Source organism: Nerophis ophidion, linkage group LG09, assembly GCF_033978795.1.
Source record: "Nerophis ophidion isolate RoL-2023_Sa linkage group LG09, RoL_Noph_v1.0, whole genome shotgun sequence".
Classification (NCBI taxonomy): domain Eukaryota; kingdom Metazoa; phylum Chordata; class Actinopteri; order Syngnathiformes; family Syngnathidae; genus Nerophis; species Nerophis ophidion.
Window position 1 is genome coordinate 35042937 of NC_084619.1, and position 21366 is coordinate 35064302.

Genomic DNA, 21366 nt, shown 5'->3' on the forward strand with positions numbered 1-21366 from the left:
TGACTCTTCCAGGCTATATTTTACACCCAGCTAGCACCAAACCCCCCCCCCCCCCCTTCCGTGCGTCGGTTGAGGTGGGTGGGGTTGGGGGCGAGATAGCATGGTGTAAAGGCGGGCGATGACATGTTGTAGAGGACGTTCAAAGTAAAGCCATCACGGCACACCCTCAATATTGTAGTCCGAATGAAAACCGGAGAATGTTAACCCCGGGTGATGTCCGGGAGAGGCACCAAAATCCGGAAACCCCCTGAAACAATGGGGGAGTCGGCGATTATGCAGTTGAGCCATGTGCAGCTGAGCCACATAAGAGTGGCCAAAGCCGCGGGTTGCCGACCCCTGATCTACACAGACGTTGACTGTAAAGATACAAATCAACTACTTCAAGAGCAAAATATTGGGAATCCGCCACATTAGCATTTCATTCAGTTGTAAACAAATGGCAGAAAAGCTCATCTGTGATTAGAATGTTTCTAACCCGTTATATTTTGGAGGCTAAATTGCAGAGTATTTTAGGAATGGTTGATTGGACAGTGTTGTGTGTGAGAGATAGGTGGTGTCGCAGACCACCTCTTCCGTTCAGAGATGGTTTTTCAACCTTGTCGTAGAAAGCTTCTCTCACTCCTCGTTCGTAACATCCGTCCTACCTACCAGAATCCGGACATTTTTGTTTTCAAAAGGAGTTGCAGGTAGACAGCGGCATTTTGGCCTGAAGAGTTATAGCCCCTCTATGCTGTTTCGTTTCAGCAATAAATGAATCAGAGCATTTATCATTAAACTGAATAGCATCCACCAGATTGTTGTTGTGGGAATGGTGTGTCCGGTCTTTGCATGTTTCTCTGTCTCAGGGTGTTGCCTGGTTTAAAGTGTACTGGGATGTTGTGTAGGTTAAAAACTCTTATAAGCTTCTCAGACAGACCTGATGCATATGGAATGACAATATTTTGGTGTCGGTCACCTTCTCCCTCCTCATCCACTCTGTTCTTGTTTCTTCTAAAACTGGATGATTTTTTTCACAAAGAATAATAATCAATTTTCTATAGTTTGTCCCTCATAATTTTGACAAAATGATAGAATGAAAAATAGAACAATATTTTAATGCATACTTAGGTAGCCAAAATAGGAGCCTTTGTACCCCATTTGCTAACTTACTGAAAGAGACATTGCCTAGTGTGTTCACTATCTTATTTAATGCCAACATTGATCTTTGATTGCAAAAAGAAACATATGTTTAACGTGTCATAAGATTATCTGTTAAAAAAGACAAAAATGACTAGAGGTGGAAATCTTTGGGCATCTCACGATTCGATTGCGATTACGGTTCAGGAGCTATGATTCGATTAAAAATCGATTATTGATGCCTCTTTAATTGATGTATCTTGATGCCATTGTACATGTATTTTTTTTTCACTAAATAAGGACGTATCACTTGCAACTTTAAAAAAATATTTATTTGGAATAAGAAACAGTTAAATGAATTCCCACATTAATAAAAATGTATGAAAATGTGTGCAAAACTAGACCTTAAGCCACATTTTAGAACTGCCTGCATTACTTTATGTACAATAAACAAATTGATTATTGACTAATCGATTCTATAATCGTTCATGTCCGAATTGTGATGCATCTAAAAATCGATTATTTCCCCCACTACTAATAATAACATTTTGTGTTTATTTTGAAAAGTATCTGAATACATTTTGGTGCCAGTACCGGCACCAAAATATTGGTGTCGGGACAACCCAAATATGTACAGTATAAAATCTAATACAGTAACACATTTAATACAGCTCCCACATTTCATTAAAAATGTATCCGTATCTTCACATGGGACAATACTAAACAATTTAAATCTGTATCTAATTTCAGTTAACCTCTCAGAACATGATTAAAGTGTGCATAAAGCGTGAATATTTATTCTGAGCAACATCGTTATTTAGCAATAGTGAACTACTCCACCTTCCACTTGAGGATAACCCACTGGTGCTCAATTAAGTTTAGGTCTGGAGGAGAAATACTTGACCACGGTTAAGGGCTATAGAAATGATTTTTACATTGATTGATTGATTGATAATTGCTATGATACTAAAAAGGGTACAATTAAATAAGCCCTGCTCCTTCCTACTCTTTTTTTGGTTGTGATGAGAAACTGTAATCATGTAATGTATCATAATGTAACTGTATGCATGTTCAAAATAAACACCATAGCCATAACCAACAACTTGTTATGATGCCAGGTTTAGGACATGTGTGCCAGAAGCCCACCTGTTCCAAACCTGGCCACATTGTGCACATCTGGAATTGCTCACATGTGGTCCACTAAATGCTCTGAGAGTTTGTGCATGTGCTCAGACACATAAAAAAAATAGCAGGAACACTGTTGTCAATTGCAGTCACAATAATTACATTTTTAAAAATTGTTACTAAAAAGTTCATGTAGTTGACATTCAGTTTCAAAGGATAGATGTAGACAGACAGACAGACGGACAGACAGACAGACAGACAGACAGACAGACAGACAGACAGACAGACAGACAGACAGACAGACAGACAGACAGACAGACAGACAGACAGACAGACAGACAGACAGTAAGACAGTAAGAAAGACTGACAGTAAGACAAATTGCCAAAATACCTGAGACGGTGGGGGCGTGGTGGTGACTTGGTCACCATGATGATTTTGTGTAATTTGCTGTGATAAGATATACATAGATTTAAAAACAGATATGTTTTTATTATTTAGTATTAAACATATACTGTATTTTTTTAATATTATATCGTTTTGCTCTATTTTCAATTGTTGCTGCTTATTATACAATGTACTTTGTTGAAACAGTATCTAAAGACTTTTTGTGATTTTTTTTAAATTAAAAAGGGTTACCAGCATTGGGACGGCGTGGCGCAGTGGAAGAGTGGCCGTGCGCAACCCGAGGGTCCCTGTTTCAATCCCCACCTAGTACCAACCTCGTTACGTCCGTTGTGTCCTGAGCAAGACACTTCACCCTTGCTCCTGATGGGTGCTGGTTAGCACTTTGGATGGCAGCTCCCTCCATCAGTTTGTGAATGTGTGTGTGAATGGGTAAATGTTGAAGTAGTGTCAAAACACTTTGAGTACTTTGAAGGTAGAAAAGCGCTATACAAGTACAACCCATTTATAATTTAGTGGCTGCTGTTGGCAGGAGCTCTGTGCTCTTGTGTCACCCTTTTGTGTTTCCCTCTTGTTTTCATGTGTTATTATATGTTTTTGCCTTTTGGTCCAGTACCCTTTGGGACTGTGTGACAAGGGGTGGCACTTTCGTGACCTCTGTGGTGCTTTTTTTGTGGACTTTTGGATCTGCCTCCCGGGAGCCTTTTGGCCATGGAGACCAGCTGCTGGGTCTCTGCCACACCGGAGTCGGTTTGGAGGGACTGGAGGAGATGCGGATTAGGGGACAGGGCTGCGGAGCTAACACTGAGCGCTGGGACGGAGAGTGTCTTGGCTGGGTGAGCAGGTGTCTGACACCTCAGTCACCTTGGACGTATCCTCGCTCATCCATGCGGACTGGACACTGGTCGAGAGTGGAGTCGGCTGTCTTGGTTGCTTTGTTGGGTCTGCTCCTGTCTCTGGCCATGCTCCCTCCACCCCAGCGAACAATGGCGTGGAACACCGCAGAGGCCACCACAGTGGATATGTTTCTTTTACTTTTTATTCATAGCTGTATGTAGAAGTGTCTGGTTGTATCTGCTGCTTTAATGTCTTTAATGTCCTCTGTGTTCTTTGATGTTTCCCTCTTACACACATGTAAGAGGGATGTGTACTATGGCTATGAGTTGTTGTTTTTTTTCCCTTGGCTTCAGTCTGCACCCCCTCTCCAGGGCCCAGGCTAAGACCGATTTTTTTATTTTATTTTAATCTTCTATTTTTTTTCTACCATTCCCCCACCCTTGTTTACCTGTATCTCACCTTTTTTGTAAGGGGCGCTGGAAGCCGGCAGACCCGTCAGCGATCCTGTTCTGTCTCCCTGTAAAGTTTGTCTGATTTTGAATGGGATTGTGCTGAAAATTTTAATTTTCCTGAAGGAACTCTCCTGACGGAATAAATAAAGTACTATCTAATCTAAGTATACACAAATAATATACATACATATATATGTATACATATATATATACATAGATGTATACGTATATATGTATACCTATATATACATACATACACATGTATATATAAATGTATGTACTGTATATGTATATAAATATATACATATATAAAAAAACCCTGACATACACACACACACACACACACACACACACACACACACACACACACACACGTATACTGGTTGAAAATAGCTCCATAACAGTAGGAATTTTTTTACGTTGCCTCTTAAAAAAAATTAGAATCGAGATTTTCTGGGAACAGAAACGAAACGAAACGACAAACTGAAATCCGAACCAGAATCGTCCAAATCCAAACAATGTGCAAATACAGTATATTAATCATACTGTATATTAGAGAACCCCTATGTTTTCTGATTTAACTTACTTCATGGCAGCCCAGTCAGTGTTTACATATGCTCCCATTGAACATGAACCACTGTTCTCCTTCATCCAAAAGGTATTTGAAGAGTTTGGACTCATGGATCTCCGTGGGCGCATCGAGACCTTCCACACCAAACTCATCCAACTAGGAATGTACAGGCTTTGTTAAGTACACTCAGGCACAAGTAATGCTGAAACCAAACATGGCCTTCCCAACATTGTTCCCACAAAGTTACAGTTCTGTTAAAGTGTCATTTTCCAGGGTCTATGATGTCTAACCCAAATATTGATTGAAAAAAATAATCAAGTCATTGTCGTCCATATAGTCTATGTCCTTATTACTCGGATAATGTCACCTACACACACATTCCTGCGTGAAAGGATATATCGGCTGTATCCTGTCAAGCCACAGAGGCTGATTTATGGTCGGTCGCTGCTCTCATTCCTGTTCTGTGGACCACAGACAAGGGATGCCTTTAATTTCCCATTAAAATCCTTTGGAACAACTAAGGGTTGAGTACTGCTGTGTGTCACTGTCTATGCATGTGAACCGGCTTGATTAGACAACGTCAGCGTGGTGTTTATTCATGTCAAAGTTTGCTTGTGTGTCTGTGCAGCCCTTCAAGCATCACAGGATAAGTGTGTGTCAGAAAGTGGGAACAAGAGCAGACATTAGATCACATCATTCTCGACGACATGAGCTGCAGTTCCAGGACCCACAATAAATATTAATGGCTGAGAACAAGTGGATTGGGAGTTGAGTTATCAGGGTGGGCTGTCCTAATTGACATTTTACCTGCTGTATACCTTAACGGGGCTGTAAAATACCCACATCCAGCCGCAAGGGTGATGTGTCACTCAAGCACTTGAGAATATTTTTTTCTTGGCTTCAATATATAGTTTCTACATTTTGCAATTTTGAAGCTAATACAAATAATAACAGAAGAAATTACCAAATTAAAAAGATGGCTTGACAAAAAAGGACTATCTTTAAACCTCAGTAAAACTAAAATAAAGCTATTTGGTAACAATAGAAGGGAAAGTCGGACACAAACACAACTATACGGAATAGAAATTGAAAGAGTAAATGAAAACACATTTTTAGGTATAATGATTGATGATAAATTGAACTGGAAATCTCATGTAAAAAATATACAACATAAAGTAGCAAGTAACACGTCAATAATGAATAAAGCTAAATATGTTCTAGACCAAAAATCACTTCATATTCTCTATTGCTCGCTAGTGTTACCATATCTGAGTTATTGTCCAGAAATATGGGGGCAATAACTACACAAGTACACTTCATTCACTAACGGTGTTACAAAAAAGACCAGTTAGACTGATACATAATGTTGGATGTAAAGAACATACAAACCCCTTATTCATTTAATCAAAAATACTGAAATTCCATAATCTAGTGATTTTGCAAACAGCTAAAATGATGCAGAAAGCAAACTACAATCTGCAACCCAAAAATATACAACAATTCTACTCAACAAATGACTAGAAATCTAATCTTAGAGAAAACTGTAATTTAAAACATTTGTACGCACGTACAATACTTAAGACCTTCAGTATATCAGTATGTGGAATTAAAATATGGAATGGATTAAGCAAATAAATCAAACAATGTACTAACGTGATCCACTTCAAGACATTGTTCAAACCTAAGGTGTTTACAGTGTACAAAGAAGAACAACCATGATAAACATGTTGAATGTATTTAATTAATTCATTATTTTCTAGATAATATAACTCATCCCACCATATAAAATACAACTTATATCACTAATTATAAATGTACATATTTATTTATTTTTATTGTTATTACTTATGGAGTATATTGTGAATACATTCAGAACAGGAAGGCAACAAAAGTTTTAGCAACTGCTATGTAAAGTTACAATGGTTTTGATTAACTAAGCTCTGCTTCTTCCTACTCCTTTTCAAACATGTTGAAGAGAGAAACTGGAAATTGTGATGTATCATGTTGTATGCTTGCATGTTCCAAATAAACACAAACTCAACTCAACTGAACACTACAATGTTGAACTGAATACAAATAGTCTCACCTAGCCAGTTTTATAATTATGTTATGTTAAGTGCTGTAAAACAATACTTTTTTAAGTCCAATAATCACTCCTTAGAATGTTGATTAAACACGAATAATTACAGAAAATTACTTGTTTGCATACTTTAAATTACCTTTTTAAAAGACCCCAATATCTGTATGTCATACGAGAACACACATTCTTATATTTTACTTAATGCGCGTCATTTATTTGTTCAAACAGTTTTTCATCCAACAGTGTTTCCCATGTATGTATTTTCATTCTTCACTTTGATTTTTTATTTTACATTTTGCGAAACAGGAAGGTAACACTTGCCTTTCATGATGATATATGTGAATCATGTTCTACAAAACATCCATCCATCCATTTTCTACCGCTTATTCCCTTTTGGGGTTGCGGGGGGCGCCTATCTCAGCTACAATCGGGCGAAAGGCGGAGTACACCCTGGACAAGTCGCCACCTCATTGCAGGGCTCCTTAAAACTAAATGTTTTGGAGAACCTGCGATGAGGTGGCAACTTGTCCAGGGTGTACGGCACCTTCTGCCCGATTGTAGCTGAGATACAATCGGGCGACAGGGCTGCTTAAAACTAAATGTTTTGTAGAACCTGCGATGAGGTGGCGACTTGTCCAGGGTGTACGGCGCCTTCCGCCCGATTGTAGCTGAGATAGGCGCCAGCGCTCCCCGCGACCCCAAAAGGGAATAAGCGGTAGAAAAATGGATGAATGGGAAACAGTTTTTCATCAAACAGTGTTTCCCATGTATGTATTTTCATTCTTCACTTTGATTTTTTTTTACATTTTGCAAAACAGGAAGGTAACACTTGCCTTTCATGATGATATATGTGAATCATGTTCTACAAAACATTTAAGACAATGAGTTTTAAGCACTGCGATGAGGTGGCGACTTGTCCAGGGTGTACCCCGCCTTCCGCCCGATTGTAGCTGAGGTAGGCACCAGCGCCCACCGCGAGCCCAAAGGGAATAAGCGGTAGAAAATGGAAGGATGGAAGTTTTAAGCAACATTCTTCTGTAGCTGGGCAACAACAAACACACACACGTGCAAACAAACACCCACAACCAGCAGTGCACTGCGCTGGGTGCATAGGGCAGCCGACTGGCCTACACAAGTAGTATTAAGTTCAAGTTTAATATTCATTTCCACGGAGTTTGGTGCCTACAGTTTATACCTATAAGTGGAAGTACATGTGTTCTTTCATGTTAATTTTGTTTCGCTAAAATCTCATTTGCTTAACGTTTCAGAATACAAAATTGTGTTGCCTGTCATCAGGCTCGACCAATGTACGTTAGCATTAAGCTCGCAGCATAAGAGCCAAACTTTATCCTGCATAGTAGATTCAACATGATTCTTACATGTATGTGCACTTCGTATGTAAATTAAATTACTTTCCATTGTGACTCTTTTCCTATCTGCCGAAATGAATTCCAACATTCAGTTTGGGCAGAATAAAATAAATATACCAGGGGTGTACAAAGTGCAGTTGGCAATACATTGTTCAGTTCCGTTTCAGTGTATTTCTAACATGCATACTTATAATGTAATGCATCACACAATTCCAGTTGTTTCATTACAGCACATCCGAAAAGAGCTTTTTTAATCCTACCCCTTTTCATACCATAGCAATTTTATCCCATTTCCTTGTTCTCTGTAAGAGAAAGGTGAACAAATAAATAATAATTAAATAATATTCCATAGTAAGCATACAAATACTAAATACATAAATACTCTTCGCCTCAATAAAAAAAAGGGAAAAAAAGGGTTCAAGATGTTCATCATAATTCTTGTTCTGGGTACTTTGTAGGGGTGTAACTGTACACAAAAATTTCGGTTCGGTACATACCTCGGTTCAGAGGTCACAGTTCGGTTCATTTTCGGTACAGTAAGAAAACAAAAACAACAAATTTTTGGGGTTATTTATTTACCAAATTTGCAAAATCTTCTACCAAAAAATATTTTTCTTTGTGGAATATTTGATGTGAAGTAATGTGAACATTGGATAGGTCAATAATTCATAGTAACATTGATTTTGGTTTAACATTATGTTTTGAGCTATGACAGTTTGAAAGAAAAAAAACATATTTGTTTTATTAGTCAACATTGCAACTTTTTCTAAGTTACATTTAACCTTTAAGCTTTTTTATTTCACTTTTGACATGTTTTTGTTTATTTTAATAGTATTTTTAGAATGTGCCGTGGGCCTTTAAAACATTAGCTGTCGGCCGCAAATGGCTTCCGGGGCACACTTTTGACAGCCCTGCTATAGATAATAAAAAATAAAATCTGAAAATTCTATGGGTAAAAAACAGAGCCTGGAGACGCATGCGCGTTTATCATAACTCTCGAGCTCTCTCAGTCTCTGTCCCTCCCTCACGAATGTTGCTGCGCGCACAATTATTTTTTTTAACCCCTTCTTAACCCTGAACGTACATTGTTAATACATCCAACCATAACTCAAAATGCCGGACATTTGAGGCATTTAAGAAACTTTGCCCTGACAGCCCCGCAAAAGAGGACCTGTTCGAGGAAAAGAGGACGTATGGTCAGTCTATCCGAGCCCGAACGCTGCTAGCACCGGACATGTCCTATTTTGCTAGCAGCGAACGGGCTAGGATAGACTGACCATACGTCCTCTTTTCACCGGACATGTCCTCTTTTGCGAGGCTGTCAGGGCAGAGTTTCTTAAATGCCTCAAACGTCCGGCATTTTGAGTATTGTTTACGCTACTTAATATGTCCGTGTGGAAACTCGTTTGGTACGCCTCCGCACCAAACCGAAACCCCCGTACCCAAATGGTTTAATACAAATACATGTACCGTTACACCCGTAGTACTTTGTGAACACTTGTAGTTTGAAGAGTTTCCCCAAATTTAATTATATTGTTGCTTTGTTTGATTTATTTGGTTAATCCATTCCATTATTTAATTCCACGTACAAATATGCTAAAGGTTTGTACAAGACAGAGAAAGTTTTGTACGAGCATACACATGTTTTAAATTACATTTTCCATTAAGATTCTACGTCTCCTTCAATACCATGAATTGATTAACGTGGACCCCGACTTAAACAAGTGGAAAAACGTATTTGGGTGTTACCATTTAGTGGTCAATTGTACGGAATATGTACTGAACTGTGCAATCTACTAAATAAAAGTATCAATCAATCAATCAATCAATCAAATCCTTTATTGTTGAGACTAATTATTGTACGGTACATTCTTGGGTAGCAGGTTATAGTTTGCTTTATACATAGTTTTAGCTGTAGTAATAAGTCAAGCAGTAAACATTGACAAATGAAGCAAGACAAAATGTAATGTACAGTACAACAAAGATATGTTGAAACTAATAACACATAAATGTTCTTTAAATGTATGTACAACATAACATTAGCCTTTTTTTTTTTAAATACATGCATCTTTTTAAAAATACATGCATCGAAAGCCAAGAATGCAAATTAAATGATGATGTCATATTGAATTTGACGCCACAAATCAATTGACAATTTGTGGGAAACACTGTCTGAAGTTGCATCGGAGCGTACTTAGAAGTGAAATTTGCTATCAAGAACAACAGTCTGAGTCTCCTCACTCATCTTTTTGCTGGCTTATGCATTGACCTGATCACTGACAGTACAACGACCAGCGCCGCCTTTTAGGTAACCAACCACCTGCAGTTAAGGTAAAGCTGCATGTGCGGTCAAAATACAAGCCCCGTTTCCATATGAGTCGGGAAACTGTGTTAGATGTAAATATAAACGGAATACAATGATTTGCAAATCATTTTCATCCCATATTCAGTTGAAAATGCTACAAAGACAACATATTTGATGTTCAAACTGATAAACATTTTTTTTTTTTTGCAAATAATCATTAACTTTAGAATTTGATGCCAAAAACACGTGACAAAGAAGTTGGGAAAGGTGGCAATAAATACTGATAAAGTTGAGGAATGCTCATCAAACACTTATTTGGAACATCCAACAGGTGTGCAGGCTAATTGGGAACAGGTGGGTGCCATGATTGGGTATAAAAGCAGCTTCCATTAAATGCAAAGTAATTCACAAACAAGAATGGGGCGAGGGTCACCACTTTGTAAGCAAATTGTCGAACAGTTTTAGAACATTTCTCAACGAGCTATTGCAAGGAATTTAGGGAGTTTACCATCTACGGTCCATACAATCATCAAAAGGTTCAGAGAATCTGGAGAAATCACTGCACGTAAGCGATGATATTACGGACCTTTGACCCCTCAGGTGGTACTACATCAAAAATTGACATCAGTGTGTAAAGGATATCACCAAATGGGCTAAGGAACACTTCATAAAACCACTGTCAGTAACTACAGTTGGTCGCTACATTTGTAAGTGCAAGTTAAAACTCTACTATGCAAAGCGAAAGCCATTTATCAACAACACCCAGGAACGCAGCCGGCTTCGTTGGCCCCAAGCTCATCTAAGATGGACTGATACAAAGTGTAAAAGTGTTCTGTGGTCTGACAAGTCCACATTTCAAATTATATTTGGAAACTGTGGACGTGGTCTCCTTCAGAACAAATAGGAAAATAACCATCCTAATTTTTATAGGCGCAAAGTTCAAAAGCCAGCATCTGTGATGGTATGGGGGTGTATTAGTGCCGAAGGCATGGATAACTTACACATCTGTGAAGGAACCATTAATGCTGAATGGTCCAAACAGGTTTTGGAGCAACATATGTTGGCATCCAAGAAACGTTATCATGGACGCCCCTGCTTATTTCAGCAAGACAATGACAAGCCACGTGTTACAACTGTGTGGTTTCGTAGTAAAAGAGTGCGAGTACTTTCCTGGCCCACCTGCAGTCCAGACCTGTCCCCCATCGAAAATGTGTGGCGCATTATGAAGCGTAAAATACGACAGCGGAGACCCCGGACTGTTGAACGTCTAGAGCTCAACATAAAACAAAAATGAGAAAGAATTCCACTTTCAAAGCTTCAACAATTAGTTTCCTCAGTTCCCAAATGTTTATTGAGTGTTGTTAAAAGAAAAGGTGATGTAACACAGTGGTGAACATGCTCTTCCCCAACTACTTTGGCACGTGTTGCAGCCATGAAATTTTAAGTTAATTATTATTTGCAAAAAAAATATATAAAGTTTATGAGTGTGAACATCAAATATCTTGTCTTTGTAGTGCATTAAATTGAATATGGGTTGAAAAGGATTTGAAATAAAAACAATAATTGTCGTAATAATCGTAGCTTATTTGGCCAAAAGATGTCAGCATATCAAATGTTTCTGGTCCAGTACCTCACAAATACATTTGTCTCTCAATAATACTAAATGGAAGCACACACACAGTGCAAATAAACAGGCTGACCTTTACTTTAACATAAACTTCCCACATTAGCATAGTCCCACTCAATCAAACAATTCACTCGCACTTCCTGAGACACCGAGCAACAACATACAGAATACAACAACACACACAAGCCTTGAGGCCCTGAAAAGTCTTCCCACTTACATTATCTGAAAATTGACAGGTGCAGCAGACAAACAATTATTCCCGCAGCACAGGGGGAAGAAATCGAAGATCAGGAAAACAAATATGAGAGATGTCATCAAAGCTAAATGGCAAGTCCTGGGTGAGGTGGACTAAAGGAGTCAATTCATATTTACTGTTGCCAACATTTCAATATGGACATCACAGGAAGGATATTAGATGTTTCTCTTGCCACAGACGGATTTGTAAAGACAAGCGCAAACTGTGATCTCTATTTGATGAGAATATAAATACATCAAAAAGGTTAATCTATACACAAACACTATTAGATAAACAGCTCATAATGCCAAGATATGAAAAGGCAGATAATTACATTTCTAAAAGGCCAGCGTTTGTAATATTCTTTTAAAGAGCACATGTGACTCAGCGGCTGCTGTGATTTATGAGCATTTGTGGAGATGCAATGGAGCGCGGTGGAAAAGCTGAAAACGTGTTGGGGAACAACGCTCGAAACGATTCAACAAACACGCACAGAGGGTGACCTCGCACTGTTTTTGGATCCCATTCAGGTGCTGCATGGGGGTATTTTTTTTCATATAATCTTGGGGGGATGTAGTGAAGATAGAGCAACACATCTGTCGTCTGCCCCTTCAAAAGTAACGGAATATAAAACCAGCCAAGACATCAAAAGTATGGTGGATACACTATGGTTAAAAAGCTCAGGGCACAAATAGTCAATGAGTCACACTAACTTTGAGTCTTTGGCGCCACCAAGAGGACAAATCTACTGGGACCATACAAAGACTCAAGCTTGTACAGAGTGGCTATAAAAACACAAACACAAATGCATTTCTATAATTACAATTATTATTATACTTGTTATATTTATAAAATCGTGGCATCCATTCCACGCATCCATTTTCTACCATGTATTAATATATTCCATTCCATTGTTTTGACCTGCTCGTTTGAAAGTTTTGGTGAAATGGTTGATCCCATCACTGAGAATTGTGCGAATAATGTCAGCAATTAAATCATTTGACAAAAAGCAAACAACGCACTCTTTAGCGTGTAAGTTTTTGCCTGACCAGGGCTCAGAAAATCTGCAGAGACTTCTCCCACACACACCAAGGACTGTTTTCACTACTGGACTCCAGAAAGAGGTTCCGCTGCCCCCGTAGCAGAACCTCCGGGTTCTGTAACAGCTTCTTCCCTCAGGCCATAAAACTCGTGAACGCATCATAATAATCCCCTCAATTCCCCCTGAAAACGGATTAACTCGCTGAATGCATATGCAAAAGTGTAACACAAACCCCGTTTCCAAATGAGTTGGGAAATTGTGTTAGATGTAAATATAAACGGAATACAAAGATTTGCAAATAATTTTCAACCCATATTTAGTTGAATATGCTACAAAGACAAGATATTTGATGTTCAAACTGATAAACTTTTTTTTTTTTAATTCAAATAATCATTAGACTTAGAAATTGATGCCAGCAACACGTGACAAAGAAGTTGGGAAAGGGGGCAATAAATACTGATAAAGTTGAGGAATGCTCATCAAACACTTATTTGGAACATCCCACAGGTGTGCAGGCTAATTGGGAACAGGTGGGTGCCATGATTGGGTATAAATACAGCTTACGGCGTGGCGCGGTGGTGGAGTGGCCGTGTGCAACCCGAGGGACGCTGGTTCAATCCCCACCTAGTACCAACCTCACGTCCGTTGTGTCCTGAGCAAGACACTTCACCCTTGCTCCTGATGGGTGCTGGTTAGCGCCTTGCATGGCAACTCCCTCCATCAGTGTGTGAATGTGTGTGTGAATGGGTAAATGTGGAAATAGTGTCAAAGCGCTTTGAGTACCTTGAAGGTAGAAAAGCGCTATACAAGTACATCCCATTTATCAACCCATTTCCCAAAAAATGTTCAGTCTTTCACAAGAAAGGATGGGGCGAGGTACACTCCTTTGTCCACAACTGCGTGAGCAAATAGTCAAACAGTTTAGGAACAACCTTTCTCAAAGTGCAATTACAAGAAATTTAAGGATTTCAACATCTACGGTCCATAATATCATCAAAAGGTTCACAGAATCTGGAGAAATTACTCCACGTAAGCAACATGGCCGAAAACCAACATTGAATGACCGTGACCTTCGATCCCTCAGACGGCACTGTATCAAAAACCCACTTCAATCTCTACAGGATATCACCACATGGGCTAAGGAACACTTCAGAAAACTACTGTCACTGAATACAGTTGGTCGCTACATCTGTAAGTGCAAGTTAAAGCTGTACTATGCAAAGCGAAAGCCATTTATTAACAACATCCAGAAACGCCGCCGGCTTCTCTGGGCCCGAAATCATCTAAGATCGACTGATGCAAAGTGGATAAGTGTTCTGTGGTCTGACGAGTCCACATTTCAAATTGTTTTTGGAAATATTCGACATTGTATCATCCGAATCAAAGGGGAAGCGAACCATCCAGACTGTTATCGACGCAAAGTTCAAAAGCCAGCATCTGTGATGGTATGGGGGTGCATTAGTGCCCAAGGCATGGGTAACTTACACATCTGAGAAGGCACCATTATTAATGAAAGGTACATACAGTTTTTGGAACAATATATGCTGCCATCTACAGTAAGCGCCCGTCTTTCTAATGGACGCCCCTTCTTTTTTCAGTAAGACAATGCCAAGCCACGTTCAGCACAGGTTACAACAGCGTAGCTTTGTAAAAAAATAGTGCGGGTACTTTCCTGGCCCGCCTGCAATCCAGACTTGTCTCCCATCGAAAATGAAGCGTAAAATACGACAGCGGAGACCCCGGACTGTTGAAAGACTAAAGCGCTACATAAAATTAGAATGGGAAATAATTCCACTTTCAAAGCTTCAACAATTAGTTTCCTCAGTTCCCAAACATTTATTAGGGGATGGTAAAAGAAAAGGTGATGTAACACAGTGGTGAACATACCCTTTCCCAACTACTTTGGCACGTGTTGCAGCCTTGAAATTTTAAGTTAATTATTATTTGCAAAAAAAAAAAGTTTATGAGTTTGAACATCAAAAATCTTGTCTTTGTAGTGCATTTAAGTGAATATGGGTTGAAAAGGATTTGCAAATCATTGTATTCTGTTTATATTTACATTTAACACAATCTCCCAACTCATATGGGGTTTGTATATTTATCAGTACAGTAATCTCTTTATTTATATCTGCACCTTGTTGCTCTTTTATCCTGCCCTACAATGACAAATTGTTTTCTTATCTGTGCTGTAAAGTTCAAACTTCAATGCCATAAAAGGAAGTCTAAGTCTAAGTATTAGTCGAATTGAAATTAATAATTTAACCCAACCTGATCAGAACAACAAGTTTGATCATGTGACTAATTAAATACAGTTGTTGTTGACCTTATCACATTGCAAAGTGATATATTTCGCAAAAGATAGATAGTACTTTCTATAAACACATAGTTGGTGTTAATGTTACTTTTAAATAAAAATATCTTGCTTTTAATTATGTCTGAGTTGCAAAAACAGAAAAGGTTTCTTTGTCTGCCTATTTAGATGTATGTCGCTATGTAGGAGATACAACTCTGTAAAATGTACATCAACTCTTAAAATGTGCAACGGAGATGTTGTTTACATCAATAATGAGGACTCTAAGGCCGGGAATAAAGCAGTCACTCTCAAACTAATTGAATTTGCTATTCTTATAGTAGTGTTGGTTGTATCAAGTGGAATGGTGAGGGCAACAAAACACCCACAAATGTGTCGTGAAGCCAGAAGAAAATGCAACAATGTAGAAAGTAAAGCATCTTTGATTTGGGTCATGAAAGCGATCTTGGCAGGTATATTGTCAAACCTCTACTGCCATCATGTGGCTGTACAATATTACTGAACTGGATGGCACTATTAGAGTCCCACATATATTTAAAAATACAAAACACAATATGCATGTTCAATTAAATTGTTTCATGATGACTTATCACATTATAAACTTAAAGGCTGCTGAAAAAGGTTCAGTGTATTCGCAATAGTTGTACCATTAAATCAAGCAATTTTACATAGGCAAGGGTGATGATGCTGATTAAAAAAAAAACTAAAAAAACACATACACTCCACCCCAAGAGTGACCATAAAATAGCTTGTGTCAAACAATCTTGGCTATTGTTCTTAATACCAAGATTTAAAGAAATGGAGGTTGAGGTATGTCACAGAGCAGTATGAAGAAAACTTACAGTAAAATGTTCCTGGGACTTGTAGTTCTCATCGAGGTAGACACGGGCTCTGCTGTACTCCTTCATGGCATCACTGGACAATAGCTCTCTGGCCAAACAGAACACAAACACACACTTTTGATGCAAGCAGTGTAGGAGTACAATGTGTTTGGATTGATACAATGTCTTTGTTTAATTACAAATGTGTTTGGTTTAATACAGGGCTTTCAACTGGCGGCCCAAGGTCAGTTTAAAAACTTGGGAGACAAACATTTTTGCAGCAAATTCCTAAAAACACTGGAGTGCTCTTATTATATAGAAGAACTTGGACTACTGTCAACACATTACACTTGCATTAACATTTTAACGTTGCTAGCAAACATCGAACACCGGGGTGCAAACTTGGGATTTATTTAACCGACGTGTTCCTCAAAGCACCCCTTTAATTCCTCTCATTTTTGGCAGCTAAATATTATTTTGTAATGATTTACGTAACTAAGGAGTTGCTGGAGCTTGTTTACTTCAGATGCAGTCAGAAGTCATTTGTTCAACTTCTTTAGTTATACTAATAGTGTTCCTCAATGTTCCATTTTAGGTCATCTCTTTTTCATCATTTGGGCTATTCAACTGGTAGCCTGCGAGTTCAGTTAAAACATGTTTGGGGAACTAAAATGTTTACAGCAGATTCTTAAAAACACTACTACAGTGCTGTCATAGAGATGACTAGCTTTTTTGCAGAGGGTCCTTTAAAACAGCAGGGCGCTCTTGTAACTCAGACAAAATAGACTAAAATCAAATATCTACTGAAGAGGACACCGGTTCTCAGGAATATACAAAATAATACTAATAGTGAAGGAACACGTTTTCCCCTCGGTCTTTATCTTTCTGAAAAAGTTGTCCCCAAAACAATTTACAAGCTGAATATCCCTGGTTTAGTAGCACAAAGGGGACCTAATATGGAAAAGCAACTTTTTACCTATTAGTATCTGTTTTGGTGTGTTTAAAGGCCTACTCAAACCCACTACTACCCACCACGCAGTCTGATAGTTTATACCTGTATATCAATGATGAAATATTAACATTGCAACACATGCCAATACGGCCTTTTTAGTTTACTAAATTACAATTTTAAATTTCCCGGGAGTTTCGTCTTGAAAACGTTGCGTAATGATGACGTGTACGCAAGACGTCACACGTTTTTAGGAAGTATGAGCGCTGCGCACACACACAGCTAAAAGTCCTCTGCTTTAAAGGCATAATTACACAGTATTTTGGACATCTGTGTTGCTGAATCTTTTGCAATTTGTTCAATTAATATTGGAGAAGTCACAGTCGAAAGATGGAGTTGGGAAGCTTTAGCCTTTAGCCACACAAACACACGGTGATTCCTTGTTTAAAATTCCCAGAGCTGAAACTCTCCTATGGATCAGAGCGCGGTCAAGCAGACATGGATCCCAACCGAATGTCAACCAGCAGGTTTCGGTGAGAAAATTGGGGTTAAAAAGTCAGTTCTTACCGGAAAAAAGCTGAGCTTGTGCCGTATATAGCTGCCGTCGACTCCCCTGAGACACTGCGCTTCAACACACCCGTGGAGACACCCTTCCGACTATCAGGTACTATTTAACTCACTAAAACACTAGCAACACAATAGAAAGATAAGGGATTTCCTAGAATTATCCTATTAAATGTGCTTAAAAACATCGGAATCCATCCCAATGCAATCGCGTTTTTTTTTTTTAACTAGTTTTTTATTTAATTTTTTTCTAGTCCGTCGCTATCAATATCCTCAAACACAAATCTTTCATCCTCGCTCAAATTAATGGGGAAATTTTCGTTTCTCAGGCCGAATAGCACTTTTTGTTGGAGGCTCCCATTAAAAACAATGTGAATATGTGAGGAGCCCCCACACTTGCGACGTCATCGTCTGCGACTTCCGGTAGAGACAGGGCTTTTCTCTTAACACCGACAGTTGCGAACTTTATCGTGGATGTTCTCTACTAAATGCTTTCAGCAAAAATATGGCAATATCGTGAAATGATCAAGTATGACACATAGAATTGACCTGCTATCCCCGTTTGAATAAGAAAATCTCATTCCAGTAGGCCTTTAAAATTTAAAATTTTAAATCAAACCATGGAGGCATGGTGGAGATATTTATTAAACAATATTGCCTTTTACTTCCTTCAAAACGAGCCGTTCGGAATTCGCCCAATATTTGACATCTTGTTGACATCAGCGGAAATTTACCCGAGCGTCATTGCGCGTCTCCGCCATTGTAGTCCGACATTGTAGTCAATAAGTTTTTTTATTTTTTTTAATATCCTTTTGCTGTGGGCAGACTGGTTCGAACATGCACCATCTGCTGTTGCCATTTTTAACTCCAAGTAGCATATAGTTTGTACTTAAACCGGTCAGTAGAATCAATATGGAAGCACTAAAAATTACACGATGATTAATGGGGAAAAGACGCAGTCCAAGTGGAGGCACGTAAATTTGACTGCCCACACGACAACGCATGCTGGTCCAAAGGACCACTATTACATGTTATGTAGACCACAAGGAAGTGTTTTAACTGTAAAAAAAAAACATCATACAACCAATTTAACATCATCAAGGTCCATTCTGCAAGTCAATACTTACTTGACAAAACTATCCACGTGTGACATGGACTCCTCGTAATTCTTCCCACCCACTTCTTGACAGTGCAGAGCTAAGAAATGAGGCTTATGTGACTGAACTGTCTGTAAGGAAGGAGAGAAAAAGATTCAAGTCAATACACTTACAACTGGAATGCCACTCAGTAACAAGCAGTTATAACAATCCTGATCCAGATCAAACTGAACACTTTCACAGATGCCTGCATTTTGCAATCATTGCTGGGACAATGTGACAAAAATAAAGTAGAAAGCAGCCAAAACTATTTGATTTGAAGTTATCCTAACAAAGCTACAGGACATGCTTGAAGATACCAGCAAAAAGTACTTAGTGAGCTTGTTTCACAAGCATAACGTGACCCCGTCACTTAGGGATGTGCCTGCAGTGCTGAATTCATATGCATCAGGGTGTGACGGACATTCACGTCAATATTTGTTCTGACAAATGGCTTTCTATACCAACACCAGTTCTACTGCAACAGCAAGAATATGGCAGGAATGTTTAGCAGAATCGGATTATGGAACCTGTGACAAAGATCTAAGAATTGCATTATAAAGATGCTGGTGATTTATACCGATGAGCCCACATTGTGTTGTAAGATCCCTGCAACACACTTGAGTCCTACGACCTTATGTTTGGAGGTGTTTGTGAGAACCCTGTCAGAGGTGTGCAGACTAGCTGACCTCTAATGGAAAATCAATACAGAAGGGTGATTTACAGCACTCGGGCACTCGCAAGGTCAGCCTATGGGTGGCAGGCTGGGGTTATACATCAGTGTCACCGAGTATTGTGGGAGGGGGAGCTGGAGAATCTACAAATGGTCAATGGGCCCTAACCCAGCCCTGCTGCTTGACCAGCAGCCCACCCCAGCAATGCATTATGCTCACTACAGACCCAGTCAAATAAAAGTAATGTATGGCAATAACACTATGGATTTTCTATCAACCTATGGCTTGTCACTTATCTCAAATGGACCTAAAGCAGCTCAAACTTGGAAAGATTGGTGGACCTATCAGCTCTGAGTGGAAAAAGGGCACATTCTCTGGAAGATTGTAACTATTAGCAGGATAGAATGTGTCTTGTGTGAGTCAAGTTGTCTGTACGTATTTGAGTCATTCAGCTGCACTCGTTTGTCTTTGCAAGATGAAAAACATGTATTATGCAGGCACTAATGGCTTTGTCAGAATCACCAATATGACCAGCTCAAAAACAGACACAATCAATTAGTTACACTTTGTATGACATACTGTTGCATCATGGTTTAAAATATTTTTTTCTCTCCCAAAACTGTTGTATTTTTTATGGATATGTTTGAAAGACAAAAGCATATGAACATTAGTATACAATACCAATCCAAATACCTATTTATGGATACATACAATGCTTTACAAACAAGAGCCAATTGGTGATTATTTGTTTTAATAAACCATATGTTGTCAACTTTGGATACTGAACACAATGGTTTGAGTTAAATTTATTAAAGAGAGGGACAAGAAGTAGAAGATAGACGGATGGATGGATGGATGGATGGATGGATGTCTGATTGATGCATGCAGATCAATGACTGTAGGTTTAATTAAATCATTAAACTATTAATTTGTTAGTTAGATTTCTTTGATAGAGGTGATATGCTATACATTTTCAGATGAATCTCATGGTTGATTAAATTCAATTAATTAAGATTGAAAATGATTTATTTTTAGTCTAAATTGTTTTCTTTATCATGAGCAAAGCGACTCCAGAATACCGCTGCTAGTTTTCAAATGACAAACATTTCAATTTATTTTTCAAATAGTCGACTGTTCGAAACTAAAATTTAAAAAAGTGTTTTCTTATTTTGTACACTCAGCTCAACAATGAATACTAGTGAAAGCATACAGAATGTAGTTGCTTTGTGTAGTTATTGTATTATTCTCTCATAACACTCTAAATCGGGGTGCCCATTAGGTCGATTGTGAGCTACTGGTCAATTGCGGAGGGTGTGTCAGTCAATCGCCAACAAGGCATTTAAAATATTAACCTAAAAATTAGCGATCATCAATCTTCACTATGAAGTCACTGTCATCAATTGATTGATATTAACGGCACCCGAAGATCTTGTGAGATGAGGCTGGCTGCTACAAGTTCAGTGTTAAGAAAAAAAAATGGCCGGCAGGAAGGCAAAAAAAAATATTTTTATCACGCCGTACCTGCTGTCAAAAGCCTAAAGACGAACCGCACAGTTCCTGTTTAACAATAAAGGCACTGCTAAATATTGCCTGCGCTAACAAAATAAGAGTCTCCGAACGCTAGCGCACACGAGTTAGCAAGCTACGAAGTTTGCCGTCAATGTATTTCTGGTAAAGTGTATAAAAACAAGTATGGAAGCTGGACAAATAAGATGCCAAAAACTAACCACTTTAATATAGTATTGGAC

At 38.7% G+C, this 21366-nt stretch overlaps 1 protein-coding gene across 3 annotated transcripts in view; it reads right to left on the reverse strand.

Moving 5' to 3' along the window:
- The window catches only part of LOC133559275 (inositol polyphosphate-5-phosphatase A-like), a 453585-nt gene that overhangs the window by 327996 nt on the left and 104223 nt on the right, over window positions 1-21366 (reverse strand). For all 3 annotated transcript variants that reach the window (XM_061910884.1, XM_061910882.1, XM_061910883.1), the window contains exons 3-4: window positions 18936-19036; window positions 16317-16404 (exon numbers count right to left, since the gene is read on the reverse strand). In XM_061910884.1, coding sequence (XP_061766868.1) covers window positions 16317-16404; window positions 18936-19036 — 189 coding nt within the window. The remainder of the gene's footprint in view (window positions 1-16316; window positions 16405-18935; window positions 19037-21366) is intronic.